The 23065-nt window shown below is 43.7% G+C and overlaps 2 protein-coding genes across 2 annotated transcripts in view; one reads left to right on the top strand and one right to left on the bottom strand.

The window, feature by feature from the left end:
- The window catches only part of LOC144479440 (tight junction protein ZO-3-like), a 335349-nt gene that overhangs the window by 112802 nt on the left and 199482 nt on the right, over positions 1–23065 (top strand). The window lies entirely within an intron of this gene.
- Positions 89–23000, bottom strand: LOC144479441 (amyloid-beta A4 precursor protein-binding family A member 1-like). Its single transcript, XM_078198107.1, has 10 exons — positions 21302–23000; positions 17405–17441; positions 16068–16213; positions 15449–15535; positions 14706–14882; positions 14096–14272; positions 12544–12756; positions 8095–8214; positions 4042–4182; positions 89–2406 (listed from the first exon to the last, which is right to left on the bottom strand). The coding sequence occupies exons 1-10, from the start codon at positions 22538–22540 to the stop codon at positions 2335–2337; spliced, it is 2409 nt and encodes an 802-aa protein (XP_078054233.1). The 5' UTR covers positions 22541–23000; the 3' UTR covers positions 89–2334.

The raw sequence follows: 23065 nt of genomic DNA, 5'->3' as shown, positions 1-23065 counted from the left end.
ATTTCATTAGCATTTGCTAGAACGCAACTAAAGAGAAGATATAATAAGACAACCTGAACCACCCCCATTTTTAACTAAGAAATGTACTTATGCCATAATAACTGTTTATTGCAATGGAAAAATGCAAATGAGCACCACATGAAGGAAGCACTATTATATAATTACTCAAAAACTCACGACAATCTGCCCAGTCTCTTGTTTGCATTTAAAATTCCAAAAAGAAAATCCACACGTCAATAGCACATTCCTTTGGAAGAATTCAGGGCAGACCCATGTAGAAAAGGCAATTACAGGTGTAAGATTTAACACTACATGCATCAAACTCAGAGCAGTCATTAGCTGATCGTTAACTTCCGCTGTAATTAATATAGCACAAGGATACAACTCAAGAGAAAATTCCAATGCATTGAGGGTTGTAGAGTTTCTCTGCCCTCCCTCTTGTCTGGAGACATTGACTCCTGCTGGGGTACCGTTCCACAGGTCTGTGGACCTCAGGCAGTGTTTAACTCAGCCCACACCTACATACCTTCCGGCAGAGAAATGATAATGATAAGGTGCAGGAGCTCTGGGCTGAGTCTTCTCCTCCCCCTAGCCCAGGGGCGCTGGTGAGAATAATAGCCCTCAATCCTAGTCCTCTACAAACTGTCTCAGCGGAGACCAGCTAATTCAGCACAGATCAATAGCTGAACCAGGGATCGGTCAGTATTGGTCAGTAAAATATCAGACGCTGCAGTTCCCAGCTGAGCCATGGGGGAGTCTTTTTCTCAATAGTTAACAATAATTCCTTGTGAATGTGAAACCCTGTACAAACATTGCTGCATGCACTGGGGTCAAGTCAGAATTATGGTTCTTACCAAGCACCCTAAGCATGTTAGGTATAATAAGCTTAATGGTGCTTTTCAAGGCACCAAAGGCAAGTATTCGTTAAATGAGGTATCCTCAGTCTTTCCAATGCACTTAATCGCCTACCCCCCCAACACTGCACCAAACACTACTTTTCATCTCTTTTCTACTGAAAGAATAACTGATATGGAGGTTAACTTCCGCAGGCATTAATCACCCCAGGCCACTATATAAGTAGCTATTCTTCCCATGAACCTAGGCAATCTGTTCTATTGCGGAGTATATCACAGCCCTGCCCAACCCTGATGTCCACAAACACTCCCATGGGAGTCACTGGATGATGACTAGATTTGTTCTTTCACTAAAGTTCCTGAAGACAAATTTCTCCTCAGAATTAGACAAAGCTTTGCTGTTTTAGAATTCTCTTAAATATGAACTGAAATGGAGCTTTCCTAGATATATAAGTCTAAACTGTACTATATACTGGTGAAGTTTCATGGGAGCAATTGTGTGGGTGCTGACTTTTGTTGGGAAGCAGTTTGGTGAGCTTTGAACCTGGCTCTGGGTGCAGCCCTAAGAGTCAAGCAGGTCTTCAGCAACTGAATAGTGTGGGGATTTGTGTGAGACATTAAGGGTCAGCAGAATATTTCACTGACCCCCAATCTATCCTTGTCCATTGCCCACCAGTGCTCTTTCCAGCAAGAATCACTGGGTAATGATCAGGAGCAGGAACCCCCAAGCTAATACTTTTATCTCCTTATTTAGAGGCACTAATTTTTGCACCCATAACTGTGCCATGAATTTTGACAGGTCTGAACAGAAGGTTAACTGCATTTTGTTTTGGTCAGAGCAAAAACTCAAGAATGTAATCTGAAGTCCTTATCTCAAGATGTGATGCTATCGGAAAGGCACCATTAACATAGGACAGGGTAAGACCTTCATGGTCTCTGGGATGACAGTAATACCATTGCCCAAAGTGCTTCTAAACATAAGATGGCAGACCAGTCTGCTTGTTACACAAATTCCTTTAGCTTATGTATTTTTAAATAAATCAGTCGATTAAAATAGTTATCAGGCTCATGTCCTTACCAATGATAAAATTAATCCATGTGAGATTCTACTGAGATAAACAATGGAGCTGCTTACAGATGCCATGTGATAACTAGTTTGTGCTGGTGATATGGCAAAAGCTTTTCCATGATACACACAGTGCTGCGCTCCATTCCAGTGGCAGAGTCTCCGATGTGCAGACCTTCCTGCCCTAAAGCTGGCTTATTTCTTCCTCTCGGACGCTGGCTGTGGTGCTGCTGCAGCTCTTCACTCTTAGACGGCAGCCAGTTTAATGCAGGGTAGAACGGTTGTGCCAAGTCAGCTCTTGAACATGCCAGTTAAAGACGGTGCTGTTATTTATCGTGGCACAACTCGACCATGTTAATGTGGAAGCCTTACATCCCAAAATGTTTGAGCTTGCGAGCGGTGATGATGCTTTCCTTAGATGTATATTGGTTGTTCCTGTCCTGTTAGCAATCTGTATGTTGCAGCTGGCATTGTCTTTATGTTTATCTAGAAAAGGGAAAGAGTTTTGGCGTAAATACTCCACAGCATTTCCAAATCTCTCCTCTTTGTGTAAATGGAATACACGGTTTCAAAGAACAATACAGCACAGGAACAGGCCCTTCGGCCCTCCAAGCCTGCGCCGCTCATGTGCTCAACTAGACCATTCGTTTGTATCCCTCTATTCCCAGTCTGTTCATGTGGCTATCTAGATAAGTCTTAAATGATCCCAGCATGTCCGCCTCAATCACCTTGCTTGGGAGTGCATCCCAGGCAGTACTGAGCCTCAGAGCAGAGGCCCAGCTTTAAACAGGTCTGTGTTGTGAGCCAGGGCAGCAACTATTATCCAATTCACCTCAGTGCCCTTGTTTGGGGATGGGTTGAAGGGGCACAGAACCAGCTAGTGCTGGTGCTCCTAATCATTAATCTCTTTAGGAAAATGTAACAGCATCTGGTCAGGCTGGATTGGACTGCGACGCCTCTCTGGAGGTGACTCACTGTCCAAGCTCATTAATGAAGTAGAGTACTTTGAGCAAGAGATTAGATGTTTAAAGTTTATTCATTAGTGCCACAAGTAGGCTTACATTAACACAGCAATGAAGTTACTGTGAAAATCCCCTAGTCGCCACACTCCGGCGCCTGTTCGGGTACACTGAGGGAGAATTTAGCATAGCCAATGCACCTAACCAGCACATCTTTCAGACTGTGGGAGGAAACCGGAGCAACCGGAGGAAACCCACGCAGACACTGGGAGAACATGCAGACTCTGCACAGACAGTGACCCAAGCCAGGATTCAAACCCGGGTCCCTGGCGCTGTGAGGCAGCAGTGCTAACCACTGTGCCGCCGTGCTGATGTCAGTTGGTGAGGGGAAGAGCACAGGAAAAATAATTGCTCAATTTGACTTTCTAACTTATTGACTTTGGGAGCATATTTTGAAAGGAAGATTAAAACATTTTACAAATGTTACATGATATGTTGGACACCATAATGTGCATGGAAACCAAGTTGGTGCAGTGCAATTATTCATCACATGGGGCTGTCCGCCAGTAAGTACTGGTAACTGATGGACAGTTGCGGGTTTATAACAATGGTGGTAAAGGTTTGATGTAGCAACACACTTGACGCAGGTATGAATGCAAGTACAATACAAATTTCAAATTCATCATGTATTTGTCCAAGGGAACCTACTCCAGAAGCAATTATAAGTTGACTTTCTTATCTATCAATTTTTCTTTGACTTTTTAAATAGTTGCAGATTCTTTCCAGGGGATAGTTCCACAGGCATCAGGTGCTCTCAGTGGTACGTTGTCCAAGTGGCAGGTCATTTAACTGTAGGAGAATCACAGCCTGGATCAACTCTGCCTTTACACAATATCCATACAGACACACAATGCACTAAGTCCACTGAATAGTTAACATGAGCAGGAAACCTTAATGTTTTTTTGTCCCTCCCCAACCCAAAGTCGTTCAGGAACCCTAGTGCTGACCCAGTCTGGATCAGTCGGGACTGGAAATGGAATCTGGTCTGTATGCCTCAGTATCCCACTGGACTGTATCATCAGTCCACAGAGAACCTCTCAGTAAGCAGAGATTAGACAGTTCTTTTTTTCTTAATAACCTGTTCTGTACTTTTGCTACTTACTTCACCAGTGGCTTTCGACAGTCTGTCCACAATCTTTTCATGTGGAGTTGCAACAACACTTTGCCCATTTATTTCAATGATGCGGTGCCCTACTCGGATTCCGCCTCGCTCTGCAATTCCACCTCTCATGAGGCTGTAGATCTGAATCAACAAGTCGAGAGAAAATTTAGCTACATTAACTTGTTTGCTTGTTAGGATGTTGAACCGTTGCTGATTTTACGTCAAGGCCTTAATCCCAGTTCCTTAAAAATAAAAACAATGTTACATACCAATCCTACTCGCCTTGTTATCCCTTCGTTATTTCTCCTTTCCCATTATTTAAAATGTTTGAGATTTTTTAAAAATTTAGTTTTACATTCAATGATTCTATCAGAGAATCGGATCATTATCTGAAGAGGAAAGATTTACAGCGCTCGAGAGAAGGCAGGGGAGTAGCACCAGATGAATTGCTCTTGCAGCGAACTAGCACAGAAACAAAGGGCTAAATGGCCTCAAAGAACACAAAATGACAGCACAGGAACAGGCCCTTCAGCCCTCCAAGCCTGCACCGACCATGCTGCCTGTCTGAACTAAAACCCTCTACCTTCCAGGGACCATATCCCTCTATTCCCATCCTATTCATGTATTTGTCAAGACGCCCCTTAAAAGTCACTACCGTATCCGCTTCCACTACCTCCCCCGGCAGCGAGTTCCAAGCACCCACCATCCTCTGTGTTGCCTCCTTCTGTACTGTAAACATTCTATGATTTTTGCTTTCCTTTCCTACACCTTATTTCTCAAAATAAATTTAAAGCTCTTTTGGTAACCTATTCTTCCTCTGAGCCGTCTTTGAACATTTCAGTAGGCGCTTTATTGATCAATCAAAAAGAATCCGTAAGAGTTTTGAATGACATGTTGAATGGTTGGTATCTCTGCTCCTTAAGCATCACAATGGGAATGCACTCGCTCAGCAGCAGCCAGCATGGGGAAGGCATACCTGACCTGACCAATTTGCTCACTGCACACAAAGGGTTCATTGTCATGTAATTTTCAAATGTCTCACTCAGAACACACCACACGTAAGCAACTCAGCAGGTTGCAGCTATTTTGAATAAAAACAAGGTTTTGCCAAGCAAGTTTAAAACTAAACTGATCGATGGGTCCAGATGACGTCAGTACTGATCTCAATCTCTGGGTTAGGTTACAGTCCCTGTAACTCACTCCCAACCCGCAACAGATGTCTAAAGTCCAATGACAAAGATGCACAATGCTTGCTTTAATGGTTTTAAATGAATTTAATTTAGACAGTGTGAAGCAACTGCTATTGCGCATAGTTTAATAGCTTAAAATGGTTCCTGATTTAACACCAATTCGTAATAGAAAAGTAATCAGAAAATAGCTGAGATCAGAAATGAAAAATGGCAGACTGTTACAACAAAGGGTAGAGCAGAGGAAGCACTTCAATGTAGTTAACCTATGTTGTACCTGAGCTGATGACCCTGGCAATTCCAATTCCTGATGTGGAGATGCCGGCGTTGGACTGGGGTGAACACAGTAAGAGTTTTAACAACACCAGGTTAAAGTCCAACAGGTTTATTTGGTAGCAAATACCATTAGCTTTCGGAGCGCTGCTCCTTCGTCAGATGGAGTGGAAATGTGCTCTCAAACAGGGCACAGAGACACAACATCAAGTTACAGAATACTGATTAGAATGCGAATCCCTACAGCCAACCAGATCACAGCTTGCCTCCTGGACTTGCGGGCTGTCCTGTCCGGAGACAATACACATCTCTTTAACCTGTGCTTAATGCTCCTTCCACCCACTTTGTCTGTATCTTTAAGATCTGGTTGGCTGTAGGGATTCGCATTCTAATCAGTATTCTGTAACTTGATTTTGTGTCTCTGTGCCCTGTTTGAGAGCAGATTTCCACTCCATCTGACGAAGGAGCAGCGCTCCGAAAGCTAATGGTATTTGCTACCAAATAAACCTGTTGGACTTTAACCTGGTGTTGTTAAAACTCTTACTATATTCCAATTCCATCAGGCACTTTGAAGAGTACAACATAACTAAGAGTAAAGGTACTCTCTGTACAGTGCTGCACTGTCAGAAATGCCATCCTTCGAGTGAAAGCTTCAACTGAGTCGTTGTCAGCTCACCTAAATGATTATTAAACACCCCATGACACCAGGTGAAGAATCACTGTCTTGTGCTGGCCAATTGACCATCCTCAAAGAACATCACCAAATATACATTATTACCTGGTCATACATCTCAAAGCAGTTAATGTGATCTTGCCGTATACAAAACGACTGCCACTTTTACCTTCAACCGTCAATGTTAACTCATTTAACGTGCAGTACTTTTGTTTTCAGGAAGGGAACAGCTCAAGATAAGAAAAGTTAACACGGTCTGAACACATGCAGAGATTTTTAAAAAGGGAACATCCTAATTCACAAATGGATTGGTACATGCCATAACTCGGATCCAGCCCACAAAGTTTTCCCTTTGAAAGAACTAGAATTTACACAACACCTTCCATGGCCATGTCGCAAAGCATCTAACAGCCAATTATCTGCTTTTTTAAAAATAGATGTGCCATCACTGTTATAATACAGAAAAAAAATCTAACAACACCAGGTTAAAGTCCAACTGGTTTATTTGGTAGCAAAAGCCACTAGCTTTTTGAACAGGCTGTTCCTTCGCCAGGTGGGTGGGAGTCCTGATCACATTTTGCTACCAAATAAACCTGTTGGACTTTAACCTGGTGTTGTTAGACTTCTTACTGTGTTTACCCCAGTCCAACGCCGGCATCTCCACATCATAATACAGGAAACACAGAGGACAAGTTTCCACTCAGCAAGGTCACACAAATAAGATAATGACCAGATAATCTCTGTGCCAGTGAGGTTAGTTTAAATAAATACTCAACGCAATTATCAAGATTCTGGGTTAATTAATAATCACAGGTATCTTGACTTATCAGTATAATAGACAGAAAGGATAATGCCACTTAATTTCCCCTGGGAACTCAGATGAATTTGAAGTTAAACATCATTCAGATAAATTCAATTTGATTTGTAAATTGAAAATCAATCTCAAACCTTTCAGTACAGCAGACAAATTATCCTGTCTATATACGAGGAAGTTGCCAGCATCACAATGGCCACTGGTTCTGCTTGGTGCCAAGCTTTCAGCTAGCATACAGTATTCATTGCTCCCTGTTCCAAAGTTTAAAGTTTACTTTATTAGTGTCACAAGTAGGCTAACATCAACACTGCAATGAAGTTACTGTGAAAATCCCCTAGTCGCCACACTCCGGCGCCTGTTCGGGTACACTGGAGGAGAATTTAGCATGGCCAATGCACCTAACCAGCACGTCTTTCGGACTGTGGGAGGAAAACGGAGCACCCGGAGGAAATCCACGCAGACACGGGGAGAACGTGCAAACTCCACACAGACAGTGACCCAAGCTGGGAATTGAACCTGGGTCCCTGGAGCTGTGAGCCAGCAGTCACTGTGCCGCTCTACCACCAACAGTGGAACCCAGCAGGCAGAACAAGTAATCAAATGTAAAAAGGTTTAGAACAAGAACTTATTAAAATTTAGCCTTGACAATTATAAAAGGAGAGAAGGAAATTGAAACAGGGTAAAAGACATGGTTAAAAGTTTAGTTTAAAATATTTTCATTACAAGCAGTTTAATTTACTTTGATTCCTGACATGGGTAGAATGCTACAATATTAGTTCTTGTTTCTCTGAACAGTGTAAACTTTTTTTCGACCAAATGGCAGGGCCTGGGAGACTGGAAGTTCCTTTGGTTTAAATCGATTTACAGTAACATTTGTAAAAATTATACACAATCACCCAAAGCTTGCTGCCCTTTACATTGGCAGGATCTTATGGTCCCATCCATGTCGCACCCCTGCTGCGGGTTTGCCAGTAGTGAGGGGTGCATTCAATGGGAAACCCCATTGACAACAGCGGGGCCATAAAATCCCGCTGCCAACGGGTAGCGCCCTGCCTGGAAACACACTGCGGAGGGGGAAGGAAAATCCCGCCCAACATCTTACTTACAATTCCATCTTGTACACTAAATCCGAGCTGGTGCTTCTGGTCTGGTCGTTTGATAATAGCTGTTGTGACTGGCGGACAGCGTACAATATTGAGCTTCACTTCAGATTGGTATTTCAAGTCCTTTAAAACCAATACATAAGACGTCAGAAAGAAAGAAAGATTTTCTGGAAAGAGTCTCCAGCTGGTGATAAGATCATCACAAAAACCATGCAAAGACTGCTCAGCAGTGCTAACCATTCCTCATCTTGGTCGGAGTCACACTGAATAAACAGCAAACTTCTTCAAAAAAGGATGCAAGGATAAATCCAGCAACTATATGTCATTCGTTTCGCTTTGGTGGTGGGAAATAGAGGCATGGAGTACAAAGGTAAGCAAGTTATGGTGAATCTTCGTAAAACACTGCTTCAGCCTCAACTAGAGTATTCTGTCAAATTCTGAATAACACATGCAGGAAGGATAGAAAGGCTTTAGAGAGGGTGCAGAAAAGATTAACAGGAATGGGTCCAGGGATGAGGAACTTCAGTTACATGGGCAGACTGGCGAAGCAGAGGTCATTCTCCATAGAGAAGAGACTGCAACACCAGGTTCTGCACCCTCTCCTTTCCTTCTCCCCTATGTACACAATGAACGGTATGTTTCGTCTGTATAAGTGCACAAGAAACAATACTTTTCACTATCCCAACACGTGATAATAAATAAATAAATCAAGGAGATTTGATACAAAGTGTTGAAAATTATGAGGGGTCTAGTAGTTAGATATAATTCCCTGGAAGGGTTGAGAATGATGTGGAGTTGCCAGCGTTGGACTGGGGTAAGGAGTCTCACAACACCAGGTTAAAGTCCAACAGGTTTATTTGGTAGCACCAGCTTTTGGAGCCTCAAACTCCTTCATCAGGTGAGTCACAGGTGAGTTGAGAATCACAGGATATCATCAGGTGAGTTGAGAATCACAGGATATCATCAGGTGAGTTGAGAATCACAGGATATCATCAAGTGAGTTGAGAATCACAGGATATCGATTTTAAGGAGATTGGCAAAAGCATCAACAGCGAGAGGAGGAAAGGCTTTTTTTAAAGACAGTGATTGGTTAGGCTCTGGAATGTATGGATGGTGTAGGGGAGGAGGCACGTACAATCGAGTGTGTTTGAAATTGGACAACAGCCAAAGAGAGAAGATTAGAAGGGCTATGGGACAGGATGGGGTGGTAAAACTAGCTGAACTGTGCCCTGCCAGTTGCCTGCAGGAAATGACAGACCGAACAACTGCCTTCTTAACTGTAATCATTCCATGATTCAATTGCATCTGACAGCAACCTTCTGTTTAATTATTTTTCATTTATTAATTTTGGCATGCTGAGGTGCAACTTCATGGACGTAGCCGCCATTCTCATGCTGAAATTGTACAGCAGCTTCTTTTCCACCATTGGGGGCAATACTGCCAAACTAAATGATTATGAACACAAAACAAAATACTGCAGACCTTTCAAATCTGTAACTTAAAAAAACCCAGAAAATATTCAGCAGGTCAGGCAAGCTCTATGAAGAAAGAAATAAGAATGTTGTTTCTGTCTGATCTACTGATGAATTTATTATTATTTCCAGCACTTTCTGTTTTTAAATCCTGTCATTGTTGACTGCCACAAACACACACTTACTGGGATGGCAAAGAACCTCTCTCCAGCTGATTTTTCTCTCCCAGGCTTCAAGGCTCACAGGACAGCCATATCACCGCACCTACCTCCCTGGCTAGGGTCATCTAATTAAATCAGAAAATGCTGGAAAATCTCAGCAGGTCTGACAGCATCTGTGGAGAGAGAATACAGCCAACGTTTCGAGTCCAGATGACCCTTCGTCAAAGCCATCATCCTGACTTTAAATGTTGGCTCTATTCTCTCTCCACAGATGCTTCAGACCTGCTGAGATTTTCCAGCATTTTCTGTTTTTGTTCCAGATTCCAGCGTCTGCAGTATTTTGCTTTTAAATATTGGACTTTCTGATCTGTCTGGCTTAACTTCTTCCAACAACGGCCTCTAGGTAGCTGAATACCAGCCAGCTTCCCATCCATTGACTCCGTCTACATCCCCCGCTGCCTCAGCAAAGCGGCCAGCATAATCAAGGACCCCACACAACCCGGACATTCTCTCTTCCACCTTCTTCCGTCAGGGAAAAGGTACAAAGGTCACGTACCAACCGACTCAAAAACAGCTTCTTCCCTGCTGCTATCAGACTTTTGAATGGACTTACCTCACACTAAGTTGATCTTTCTCTACACCCTAGATATATATGACTGCAACACTATGTTCTGCATATGCTCTCTCCTTTCCTTCTCTACGAACGGTATGCTTTGTCTGTATAGCATGCAAGAAACAATACTTTTCACTGTATACTACAGTGACAATAATAAATGAAATCAAATAGTAAACTACAAAATGGAACGGCTAAGCACACTTTTCAAACCGTTTTGAGATATCATGAACAAACATTCAAAGTACAAAAGTTTTACACCACGACAGATCAGGTGGATTCACAGAAAACCTGATCATCTCCTGGGAGCTCTCCTCTTCGAAATGCTGCTCTGTCCAAAAGGCACAGAATTAGCTTCCACACATATACTGACAACACCCAGTTGGATCTCTCTCCCTTCCATTGCTTCAATGCTGTCAGACTGCTTGTACAACAGCCATCATGAATGTTCCAAAGTTTCTTCCAATTAAACTTGGAAAAGGCCAAAGCCAAAGCCAGCACCTTCAACTCCTGCAATATGCCATTGATTCCATCTCCGCCTTCAACCTCTGCTTCAGATTAAACCAGATCCTCAACAGCTTTAGCACCCAATTCAACTCTCAGAATATAACCAGATGTGTACTGTCGGCATGAATATTCCGATTGCTATATTGGATTATACATTCTAATGACCCTATGTGATGAGGAATGAGAAACTTCAGTTATGAAGACAGACTGGAGAAGTTAGAATGGTTTGCCTTGGAGAAGAGAAAGCCGAGGAGAGACTTAATAGTTATTCAAAATTGTGAGTTGTCTGGACAGAGTGGACAGGCAGAAACTGTTCCCACTCGTGAAAGGATAGAGAATGAGAGGGCACAGCTTTGAAGTAATTAGTAAAAGAAGCAAAAGTGATACCGCAGCGAGTGGTTAGGATCCGGAATGCACTGCCTGAGTGTAGCGGATTCAATTTAAGAGGGAATTAGACTGATATGTGAAAAGGAAGAACATGCAGGGTTACGGAGAGAAGGTAGATGAGTGGCACCAAATGAGTTGCTCATTCAGAGAGTCAGTGCAGACAAGATGGGCCGAATGGCCTCCTCCTGTGCCATGTGATTCCGTTTTTCAATATATCCTAGCTACATTTATTCCACATATTTGTACGAACAATTTCACTCGCTAAAAAGGACAACACAAACCACAGTATCTTGAGGGCTTCTGGTAAGTAAATAATTTGAAATGCTGCCTTCACGGTTGCACAGATTCTATTTCTTTTTATTAATTTGTGGGACGTGGGCATCGCTGGCTGCCCAGCATTTATTGCCCATCCCTACTTGCCCTTGGAGACTAGTTGAGAATCAACCACATTGCTGTGGCTCTGGAGTCACATGTAGGCCAGACCAGGCAAGGATGGCAGATTTCCTCCCTAAACGACATTAATGAACCAGATGGGTTTTTCCAACAATGGTTTCATGGTCATCAGTAGATTCTTAATTCCAGATACTTTCTTTATATTGAATACAAATTCCACCATCTGCTGTGGCAGGTCCCCAGAACATTAGCTGAGTTTCTGGATTAATAGTCTAGCGATAATACCACTAGGCCATCACCTCACTCAGACAATCAATAACAGTCTTTCAAGTTTTTGCATTCAAATAAGCTAGAATTATGAAAATCTGATATCTCCTCCTCAAATTCTTTTTGGTCTGTTCAATTCTCTCTTCATCTCTCCTTAGAGCACTGATTTTTGAAGTATAGTCCCAGTGTGCCAATGTGCTCCCAATACCACACACAACGGCCCTTCTATACCTGCCTGTCCAGGCAATAGAATGCCATGTGCCGATTCAAACAGAGGACATCAAATGAGTCCAATACCTGTCACCCACACATTTTCACGTCCCAGTAGCGATGGCCAGATACTGATCGAGGCTTTGGCTCACTCCCCATTCGTAGCTCATGGATATGAAGATCAGTTAGGCTCTATGACACCACAGCTTAGATTGAATCCAATACCTTCCTGATCTCTGTGGATCACTGTCATCGCCAACAGGAAATCCAATTGTCACATCTGAGGATGCTGCATTCAGAAGCTTATATCACTACACATCGGTGGAACCAACTATACTTTATAATAAAGGCTGTTACTGCCCATGAAGCTGTACTTTAAGGTAAAGAGTTAAATAAAAAGAGAGCAAGGCTCAGTAAATACAGAGCTGCAGGAATTCAGTACCTTTATGATGCCCTGGCAGGTGGCGAGAGGCAATCCAACTAAACTAGTGCCATTTACAGAAATGATCTGGTCGCCGATGTTCAACTCTCCTGATCGCTCTGTGGGCCCACCGTGCATGAGGTTGGCTATCACCACTGTGGGAAGGATGGAGCCCCAGCCAGACTCCACTATCACAAGACCAAGAATCTCTCCTTTTGCCTTTTCTATGCGGACCTGTGCAGAGAGTAGAACTGCATTAATCACAAACATTCATAATGGAAATTCTCAGTGAAAATAGCATCACAGATTCTAAATGATGGAACTGGCATGACATAGCAGCTGAGAAGAATTAGGCCAAAAGAAACACGATGGGACACAATTTCTAACCAGTCGTCTCCCCGTTAATCCCACACCCACATTCCAATTTTCTCCACTCACCTCTGGAGGGCATTCAGTTGTTATTCCGCCTGTCCTCAGGGGGCAATGCAATTAATTACCTTTGGTTTGCCTGTTACACATTTTTCTACTTTAATCTCATGTTAATTTAAAGTCAGATTGCACCCAACTCCCAAAAGCCTGTCCACCATTTACAAAGCGCAAGTCAGGAGTGTGATGGGATACTTGCCTGGATGAGTGCAGCTCCAACAACACTCAAGAAAGTTCACATCATCCAGGACAAAGCAGCCTGCTTCACTCACACCCCATCCACCACCTTAAGCATTCACTTGCTCCATCACTGATGCACAGTTAAGAAAGCCCACCAACGCCTCTACTTTCTCAGGAGACTAAGGAAATTTGGCATGTCAGTTACAAGTCTCACAAACTTCTACAGATGCACCAGAGAAAGCATTCTTTCTGGTTGTATCATAGCTTGGTATGGCTCCTGCTATGTCCAAGACTGCAAGAAACTACAAAGGATCGTGAACTAAGCCCAGACCATCACTCAAACCAGCCTCTCATCCATTGACTCTGTCTACAATTCCCGCTGCCTCGGCAAAGCAGCCAGCATAATCAAGATCCCAAGCATCCCGGACATTCTCTCTTCCACCTTCTTCCGTTGGGGAAAAGATACAAAAGTCTGAGGTCACGGACCAACTGACTCAAAAATAGCTTCTTCCCTGCTGCCATCAGACTTTTGAATAGACCTACCTCGCATTAAGTTGATCTTTCTCTACACCCCAGCTATGACTGTAACACTCCATTCTCCACTCTTTCCTTTCCTTCTCCAAGTACAGTATGTTTTGTCTGTATCGTGTGCAAGAAACAATACTTTTCACTGCATACTAATACATGTGACAATAATAAATCAAATCAAATCAAATCAGTGGCAGCAGAGTGTTCCAGGAACAATTTTTTTTTTAAAATCAGGGCTACAATATTATAGCCCCACACTGCTCTGTGCTTGCTGTTTGCTTGACCTTGTACCAGGGTTAATAGATCAACTTGCCCCCTCTCCTTCCAGCAGCTATTTTCTGCACATCCAAAGTTACCCTCCCCCAGATATTTTCAAACAGCCTCTTAGCATTGAAACAAATTAAACTATGTTAGTACTCACTTTGTGGCAGATACTCACCTCTTTGGAGTTTTCCGATTTGGAAAAGTGTACGAGATCCCCGTTGTAAAACTCGGTGTCCAGTAAATCATTATATTCATTAGGACTCAGATCTGCAGGATTGATGCCATTAGCATTGAGAAACTGCTGGTATGCCACGGTGAAAGCTTGGCCTATCGCTTGTGCGATAAGTGATGCCTGCAAGCAAAGGCAGAAGTTAAGCATTGGTTTAAGAAATGCACATTGGGGCGTGCGGTTAAAACAAACAAACGGACGGACAAATCACACAATGGGGTTTGTATACTTGTGCACATATACAAACACAAGCTCTTTACAGGACATCTTGCAGCACTCAATTTATTAGAGCTTTTATTAAGTGTGGGAAAGCATTTGCAAAATCAGCAAAAGTCTGTGGATTCCATTCAAACTCTGACTTCAAAGAAGTAACAGGCAACCAAAGAGAAAACTATTATTATTATTGCAAAAAAAATTCATTCATTTAGAGCAATGTAAATAATACAGTTCAGTCAACAAATACAAAACTCTTATGACTCGGACTGAGAGGTCCCCTACAGTCTAGGGATCATTGTTTAAACATCTATGCTATCATGAAATGATTCAAGCTACTCACGTCTTCTGACTCAAAGACGTGGCAAATCATCTTGTACTCTCGTTTCCCGGCAGGAGAGCTCCCGGTTTCTTGGTCTGGGGATTTACGTGGCAGTCGCCGGCGAGCCATGAAGACTATCGTCGTTCCAATATCTGCAATGTATGAAATGGTCTGTAGAGGGTGATCCATCAGGGTTTCCTACAGAAACAGCGATTCCATTTGTGATAAACCAAAATCATATTCCTGCCAGATGTTTTCCAGTTAAACATGCAGCTAATCTGCTCCCACTCGGATTTCAACATGTCTAACAGGCGTTTGGTGTGCGTGTGTGTGTGGGGTTGGGGGGGGCGGGGGGGGGGGGGTGTCAGAGAACATCCAAGACACTATTTATAAGAGAGAGGGAGTTTGTTGTCTTCTGGTCAATATTTAAGCCTCAACTTCATTATCAGATTGAGGCTGTGGGATCTTACTGTGTCCATATTGGCTGTTATGGTTCCTACATTACAAAAGACTCACTGAGATTTTGAACCGCACTATGTAAAAACAAGTCCTTTCTTTACTAATGGTTTCAGGTCTATCACTGGTGTTAATGGTGCTCAGAGCAATTGGCAATGACAAATCAAGGGCATTTCACAAAATTAAAATGTATTAAGCGGTAATTTTCATATACTATCAGGATACCAATACACTGAATAAACCCAGTGACAGTGTACCATGCTTAGAATATCCCAGGTATGGATCTTAATAGTAGCTTCTTCCATTACCTGCGTTTCTGCATTCAGTACTTTAATTCGCTGTGTTGATATGAACAGATCCACTGCAGTCATTGGCTGCGACTCTCCTTCTGGTGCCTAATAAACAAACAGAGTAGTTACTTCATCTATATTCCCATTATGTCCTCCTGTAAATCTCTGGAGAAGCTTACTCTTTGTTGGACTCTTCAAGTAACAGGAACCCCTCAGTACCTCACTAATACAGCCGTTCTTCAAATGTGAACCCAGACAGTGAATTTCAGCTCTCTGTACAACTTAAGGACATTACAAGTAACCCCAATGGTGTCCTTGCTTGATGCCCATATAAAGCTTTCCCAGCAGGAGTCACTTGACAGCAGTAAGAAGCTGGACACCTGATTAAAAAGATTTATTTCCTCTCTCCCTGCTCAGGGATGCTGGGGCCAATCTAATATCACATCCAAGATGAGCTAAAAGCACAGGTTATGGACCAAACCGTGCGGGTTTTGTGGTCTGTCTGACACTGAGCAGCATCAATATCACAATGAACTCGGGGCACTCATTATATTTGCAGCACATTACAAACTGCTAAAATTTGAGAGTGTTCTCAGCAAATAAAAAATACACAAATTGCAATACTTTTCACAAGCACCTTTATCCTCCCCACTGCTTCCTGCGCTTGTGACATTCGGACGTTGGTTGATGGATTTTTGTCTGAGAACAATTGGGTTGATCCAAGGTAACTTGCTGCAAATATGATTCCATCGAGGAGGTCCTCAGAATCGCAGGGTCCCGACACTTCATGGGGAGCAAAAAGCAATAAAAACACTGTTAATGAACATTGTGTTTTAACCCATTTCTATCCCATCTTCTGCCTTCCTGAAAGCACCGAGTATAGATTCCAGGGGTGCTGGCTGCCCTCCCGTACCTGCCCTTGTGACCATTCTTCATGGATGAACACAATGAATGCTGCCAGATATTTCTGACCTTGGAGCTCATTACAGCCAAACCTGAAGTGTCATCAACTGAAATCCACGCTAATGTACTTCCCAGCAGAAATCCATGGATAAGGTTTAGGGAGAAGAAGCCCACTCCTCGTTCTCGCTAATCCAGGAGATGCTGAGGCAAATTGAAGAGACCCTGGCATTGCCCAGTGGAAATCAACTAACTTATCATTGGCCAAGGAATTGACATCTTGTTGAATGATTAAGTAGAGCAATTGAGGATTAATCTTGCCGCTTTGCTTAAGGCGGACACATGGCTATATGCACTTACACCACAACGTTAGCACTGGAATAGATATTAAAATGAGGACATGTATACCCTTTTGGTTGTGCATAAAAGTCCTGTAGCATTATTTGAGGAGCAGAGGAGCTCTCAGAGTGATGTGGACATGATTTATACTTTAATTAACAGCACTAAGAGGTTCGCTGGTCATTATCACACTGTCGAACGGAGGGCCTTAGATAGATAATTGGTTTGTTGAAAACCATCAGGTGCTGAATTGTGTTGATGATACAAATAAAAGAAGCGATCATAATTCATAACATAGTTAGACAATCATAAAAACAGCAAAAGAAAACTATAACGCAATAAAAGAATTGCACAATTATAAACATTTAAGTATACAAATAATCTGTTACTGATGTTGTGATGCAAGTGGACACAAGCATGTACTGTGCATCCCACTAAGCAGCATGTTTAATCCTCAGTTGCTCTATTTAATAGATACAATATGTTGCAAAAGGCTTATAACTTACAGAATAAAAATGAAAGGTCTACTGCATTGTAATGAGTAAAATTGGCTGTCGTGTTTCCTACATTACAACAATGACTACACTTCAACAAAACAAAAATGTCCTTCACTGACTGTGCAGCACTTTGAGATTGCCGCGATTGCGAATGGTGCTATATAAATGCAAATCTTTCTTTTTTCTTTTCAATACAAGAATGACAGGCAGGTGAATTCCCTAAATGGAATCAGCTTACCTTCTTTAAATGCTGGATAAGCACATTTCTTCTTTGGCTGAAATAAAAAAAAGACAAAGGAAATTTAAAATGCATTTGTTCAATTGTTTGAAGTGATTTAATCCAACATGGTTTTCTTTTTTTCCTGTTTGAACACAATCATCGGTGCATTACCGAGTCATATAAAGAACAAAGAACAGTACAGCACAGGAAACAGGCCCTTCCGCCCTCCAAGCTTGTGCCGCTCCTTGGTCCAACTAGACCAATCGTTTGTATCCCTCCATTCCCAGGCTGCTCATGTGACTATCCAGGTAAGTCTTAAACGATGTCAGCATGTCTGCCTCCACCACCCTACTTGGCAGCGCATTCCAGGCCCCCACCACCCTCTGTGTAAAAAACATCCCTCTAATATCTGAGTTATACTTCGCCCCTCTCACCTTGAGCCCGTGACCCCTCGTGATCGTCACTTCTGATCTGGGAAATAGCTTCCCACCGTTCACCCTATCTATACCCTTCATAATCTTGTACACCTCTATTAGATCTCCCCTCATTCTTCATCTTTCCAGGGAGAACAACCCGTTTACCCAATCTCTCCTCATAGCTAAGACCCTCCATACCAGGCAACATCCTGGTAAACCTTCTCTGCACTCGAACGCCTCCACGTCCTTCTGGTAGTGCGGCGACCAGAACTGGACGCAGTACTCCAAATGTGGCCTAACCAGCGTTCTATACAGCTGCATCATCAGACTCCAGCTTTTATACTCTATACCCCGTCCTATAAAGGCAAGCATACCATATGCCTTCTTCACCACCTTCTCCACCTGTGTTGCCACCTCCAAGGATTTGTGGACTTGCACACCTAGGTCCCTCTGTGTTTCTATACTCTTGATGGCTCTGCCATTTATTGTATAACTCCTCCCTACATTATTTCTTCCAAAATGCAGCACTTCGCACTTATCCGGATTAAATTCCATCTGCCACCTCTCCGTCCAATTTTCCAGCCTATCTATATCCTGCTGTATTGCCCGACAATGCTCATCGCTATCCACAAGTCCAGCCATCTTCGTGTCATCCGCAAACTTGCTGATAACACCAGTTACACCTTCTTCCAAATCATTTATATATATCACAAATAGCAGAGGTCCCAGTACAGAGCCCTGCGGAACACCACTGGTCACAGACCTCCAGCCGGAAAAAGACCCTTCGACCGCTACCCTCTGTCTCCTATGGCCAAGCCAGTTCTCCACCCATCTAGCCACTTCTTCTTGTATCTCATGAGCCTTAACCTTCTTAACCAATCTGCCATGTGGGACTTTGTCAAATGCCTTACTGAAATCCATGTAGACGACATCCACGGCCCTTCCTTCGTCAACCGTTTTTGTCACTTCCTCAAAAAACTCCACCAAATTTGTAAGGCACGACCTCCCTCTTACAAAACCATGCTGTCTGTCACTAATGAGATTGTTCCGTTCTAAATGCACATACATCCTGTCTCTAAGAATCCTCTCCAACAACTTCCCTACCACGGACGTCAAGCTCACCAGCTCTTCCCAAGCAGAATCAGTTGAGTCAGTCAGGGCATCAAATGGGGGGCACAGGCTTAGAGTCACCGTTTCGCCCTGTTTGAATGCAGGAGCGCCACCTCCAGGGCCTTTCATCACAACTTGGAAAATTACATGATTAAAATAGGTAGGTGCTTGATGGCCGGCATAGACATAATGGGCCGAAAGGCCTCTTTCTGTGCTGTAAAACTTTTATGACTTTGTAAGAAATTAAAAGCAAGAATCAGTATGAATCTCCATCTCTGCAGTGCAGTCTACAAGATGTACCACTAATCCTCAAAATTCCTATATTTCCTTTGACCCAGCCCCCGTATGAAGTAGTTGGGGCAAAGAACATACTTGCGTGTAAGAAATAAGTACCTGAGGGATGTGGTGAGATGAAGTGACGCAAGAGTTCTCATATGCAGCTTAAGCACCAGCACAGATCTGTTTGGCCGAATGGCCTGTTTCTCTGTTGTAAACACCATTTATGTAATTCAAGTGTGCATCTGTGTATCTGAATGTTTGCACAAGTCACTGTAATTCATGCTTGCCTGAAGCCCTTTTGCAGATGTGAAACAAGTGGCCCTAAATATTACACGAGTGCGTGTTTATTAGAATAGAAACGCAAACTCACACCTTTACATTCTCTTCACTAAATGGTTCAGTGTAGAGTTCCCTTGTTAGGAAATTATTGCTACACCAGATACTAAACTGGCTGAGGCTACCAGCAGAGGAAAGCAAAAGAAAATTAACACGTGGATATTTGAATGATCAGAAACAACACCGTTGATTCCTGTGGTACCAGTTGTTTTATCTTCCTCTTACTACTTGCTTCAACTCGCAAACTTTTCATTAATCGGACTCAGCTAACTTGTCTGTAACACTGCTGAGAGCAGGTGGAAAGGTCACAGGTACAGCTCACAGGTACAGCTCAGTTGGCCCAGGCCATAGATATAAGCACATAGCAAATCCAAGAGCATAAAATCATTAAAATTGAACTGGACGCCACTATAATATAAAAAAAGGGGAGTTCTTATGGTGTAGAGTCTGCCTCTGAACCAGGAGGTCTGGGTTTGAGTTCCAGCACCTGGTGGCCAAGGAAGGTGCTTTCATAATGCAGCCAACAGATCATGTCTCAACCTGTAAAATCCTTCCAATCCTCGCCAATGACTGGTGGTAAGAGCAGAAGAGGCGACTCGTCAGCCATGCTTGCTGTGAAATGGCGCCCTTCACATTTGGGTTGCATGGTGGCACAGTTGTTAACACTGCTGCCCCACAGCACCAGGGACGTGGGTTCAATCCCGGCCTCAGTTACTGTCTGTGTGGTGTTTGCACATTCTCCCTGCGTCTGCGTGGGTTTCCTCCGGGTGCTCCGGTTTCCTCCCACGTGCCAAAGATGTGTGGGTTACGTTGATTGGCCATGCTAAATTGTCCCTTAGTGTCAGGGGGTTTAGCAAGGTAAATACTTGAGGTTATGGGGATAGGACCTGGGTGGATAGTTGTCGTGCGGGCTTGATGGGCTGAATGGCCTCCTTCTACACTGTATAGATTCTGTTCTAAGTTATAAGCCTCTGGTGACTGACGAGCGACCTGTTCCAGGAAAAACCGTGCTACAAATGACAATCTATCTTGTGCACCACCAGCTACAGGAAGTGAAACAACAATACTGTAAATAGGCATTTCCGGAGACAGAGAGCAGCTGTGCACAAAGATAAAGAGCTACCACTGATGTCACCTACCTTCAGGGCCCTCACTTAATTCAAGTTGCCAGCCAGCCAAGTCTGGTTTTACAGACAGGCAGAGGGATCTCAGCAGTGGAACCACTGTATAGCAAATTATCCTAATGACAGATTCCACTCCTAATTACAGAGAGGCATCACCATCTTACCAGTGCCAAATCCATTTCTCCGAACATACATTCAGGCTGAAGAGTCCGGCTGCCAATTTAATAAGCCTACTGAGGGTTTGCATCATGGCCCTCCAGTTGTTAACACCATGAGCTGAAGCTGCCCTGATTTATTGCACCTCTGACTCAAAGTCAGACAAAGGTTGTATTTCAGTCAGGTGAAAGCTCATCGTCTCAGAAAGCACCTTCCTGAGTTCTGACAAAGGTTCATCTAGACTCAAAACGTTGGCTCTATTCTCTCCCCACAGGTGCTGTCAGACCTGCTGAGATTTTCCAGCATTTTCTGCTTCTGTTTCAGATTCCAGCATCCGCAGTAATTTGCTTTTATCCCAGAATGCTAACTGCTTCTCCTTTCACAAATGCGAGGTAGTTCAAACATGCTTTTGTTTTTATTTCTTGTATTTGATGAGCCTGAACTGGATTAGATTAGAGGTCATTAGACAGTATTCTAATCAGATTTGTCCTTACCTGTCTATCGTGTTCATAGGCATTGCTGTGTGTGTGGCCGGCTCCTGGCTTCGCTGGATCAATGTGCTCTACACCATCATCGGGTAGGAAGGACTTGCTAATATTCTCAACCTCTTCTTTTAACTCTTTGAGGGCTAAAGACAAAGCCTCTCCCTCTTTCCTCCAGTCTTTCTTCAGCCTAAATAAAGGCCCACCATCTAGAGAGGGGCTTGAATCACCTTCAGACGCCCCATCTTTGCCTGGACAGAAGTCAGGAGATTGTTGGTCCTGGAGCATTTCCTCAATGTTTCCCTGAGATTCACCAAACTCATTCCCAGACGCAGCTTCTAGCCAACTGCAAACTTCTCGTGAGGCTGTGTGTTTTCTCTCAGTTCCTTCTGGTGGGTGATGGAATGCACTGGTAACCGGATCACTACACACCACGTGGCCAACAACACCAGATTTTGGGCCAGAACAACTTACTTGGAATAGCTCATTGCCATGATGGACCAGATCTTCTATCTCATTTCCGTTCAAACTTCTAGGTCTCTCAGTTGACATTAAAGGCTTGTGAGTCATCTCAGTCAAACCATCCTGCTGGTTAACTGTACCAAATTGTTGCCCATCATCACCTGTCAATGCATTACTCTCTCCATCTGTTGTGAACTTCCTCCCACTTTCTAAACTAAAGCCATCAAATATTGGCTGGGAAGCTGGTTTTGTTTTACTGTCCAAAGTCATCCTGCCCTGTTCATAGAGGCGTAATTGAGTCAAAAGCACTTTGATCTGGCAGTGATCATCATCTTCATTATCTTGAAAATGTAACGTTTCCTCTGTGTTGTCAGTTCCTGAACTGAAATCTAATAAACCATCTCCAATCAAATTGTTTTCAGAATCAGCATTTAGGTTTGGCGGATACAAATGCACAGCACCAACAGAGGCACTGCCTCCTTCAGTCATTTCTTTATCTTGTTCCATATTGTCCAAATGGTTCTCATCCCCGTTGACATCTTGGCTCACATACGCACAGTGTTCATCGACATAAAAGTCTTCCCCCTGACTTTCTCCATTGGCATTCCTGCTGCCTTGAAGGTCTTCCTGAGAACCATCTCCACCAACCTCAGCCAGAAGAGTCTCCATGTTTACTTCGTCTTCATCATCATTTTCCAGTTCTTGATCATCCATCTTAACCCCATTCATACACTGACTGGAAGTGAGAAGCGGCCCATTAACCTCAGTGGGATCTTCCTGGCTGCTCATATTGACAATCCAACCACCATTATTCCAGAAGAAGAATGTTCTTCTAAGTCAGGGAAGGGGGAAGCTGAGGAACGGGCACAAACTTAAAAGGAGGCCCAACTACAGTGAGCTCTCCCCCTCCCCCCAAACTCCCACTCTGGGTGCAGAGTCCCTCACAGAGAGCCCCTCACTCTGGCTGCAGAGCCCAGCCCCCTCACAGAGAGCCCCCCTCCCCCCGGGTGCACAGAGCCCGGGTCGCTCACAGGGGACACGGCTCTGTCTTTCTAGCGAAGCCCCTGTTGGGATGGGCCTGTTCCTGGGCGACTGTCCGGTCACCAAACTGTTCCCGGATCCGCACCAAACCCCCTGAGCATCGCCCGGGCTGCAGTCACCGAGCTGCCTCCAACCCAGCGGCCAAAGTCTGGGAAGCCTCCCGCATTAGGCCCGGCTCCCGGCCCCGACTCGACGTCCCGACGCACGCACGACGTCAATCGCTCCTCACTTGCGTGATGACGTACCCAGCCTCCAGAGCCACGTGCTCCTTTT

The sequence above is a fragment of the Mustelus asterias genome, chromosome 26, assembly GCF_964213995.1.
Source record: "Mustelus asterias chromosome 26, sMusAst1.hap1.1, whole genome shotgun sequence".
In the NCBI taxonomy this organism is placed as follows: domain Eukaryota; kingdom Metazoa; phylum Chordata; class Chondrichthyes; order Carcharhiniformes; family Triakidae; genus Mustelus; species Mustelus asterias.
This window is presented reverse-complemented; position numbering and strand designations above follow the sequence as displayed.

What these genes read in the sequence shown, in the direction of transcription:
- LOC144479441 (XM_078198107.1), bottom strand. Translation starts at nt 22,540, where the DNA reads ATGAGCAGCCAGGAAGATCCCACTGAGGTTAATGGGCCGCTTCTCACT. An exon ending in CCTGCCAGGGCATCATAAAG is followed by an intron (nt 8,215 to 12,543) that starts GTACTGAATTCC and finishes TTGGTTTTAAAG; the next exon opens with GACTTGAAATACCAATCTGA. An exon ending in TGTCGAAAGCCACTGGTGAA is followed by an intron (nt 2,407 to 4,041) that starts GTAAGTAGCAAA and finishes TCCCTTTTCTAG; the next exon opens with ATAAACATAAAGACAATGCC.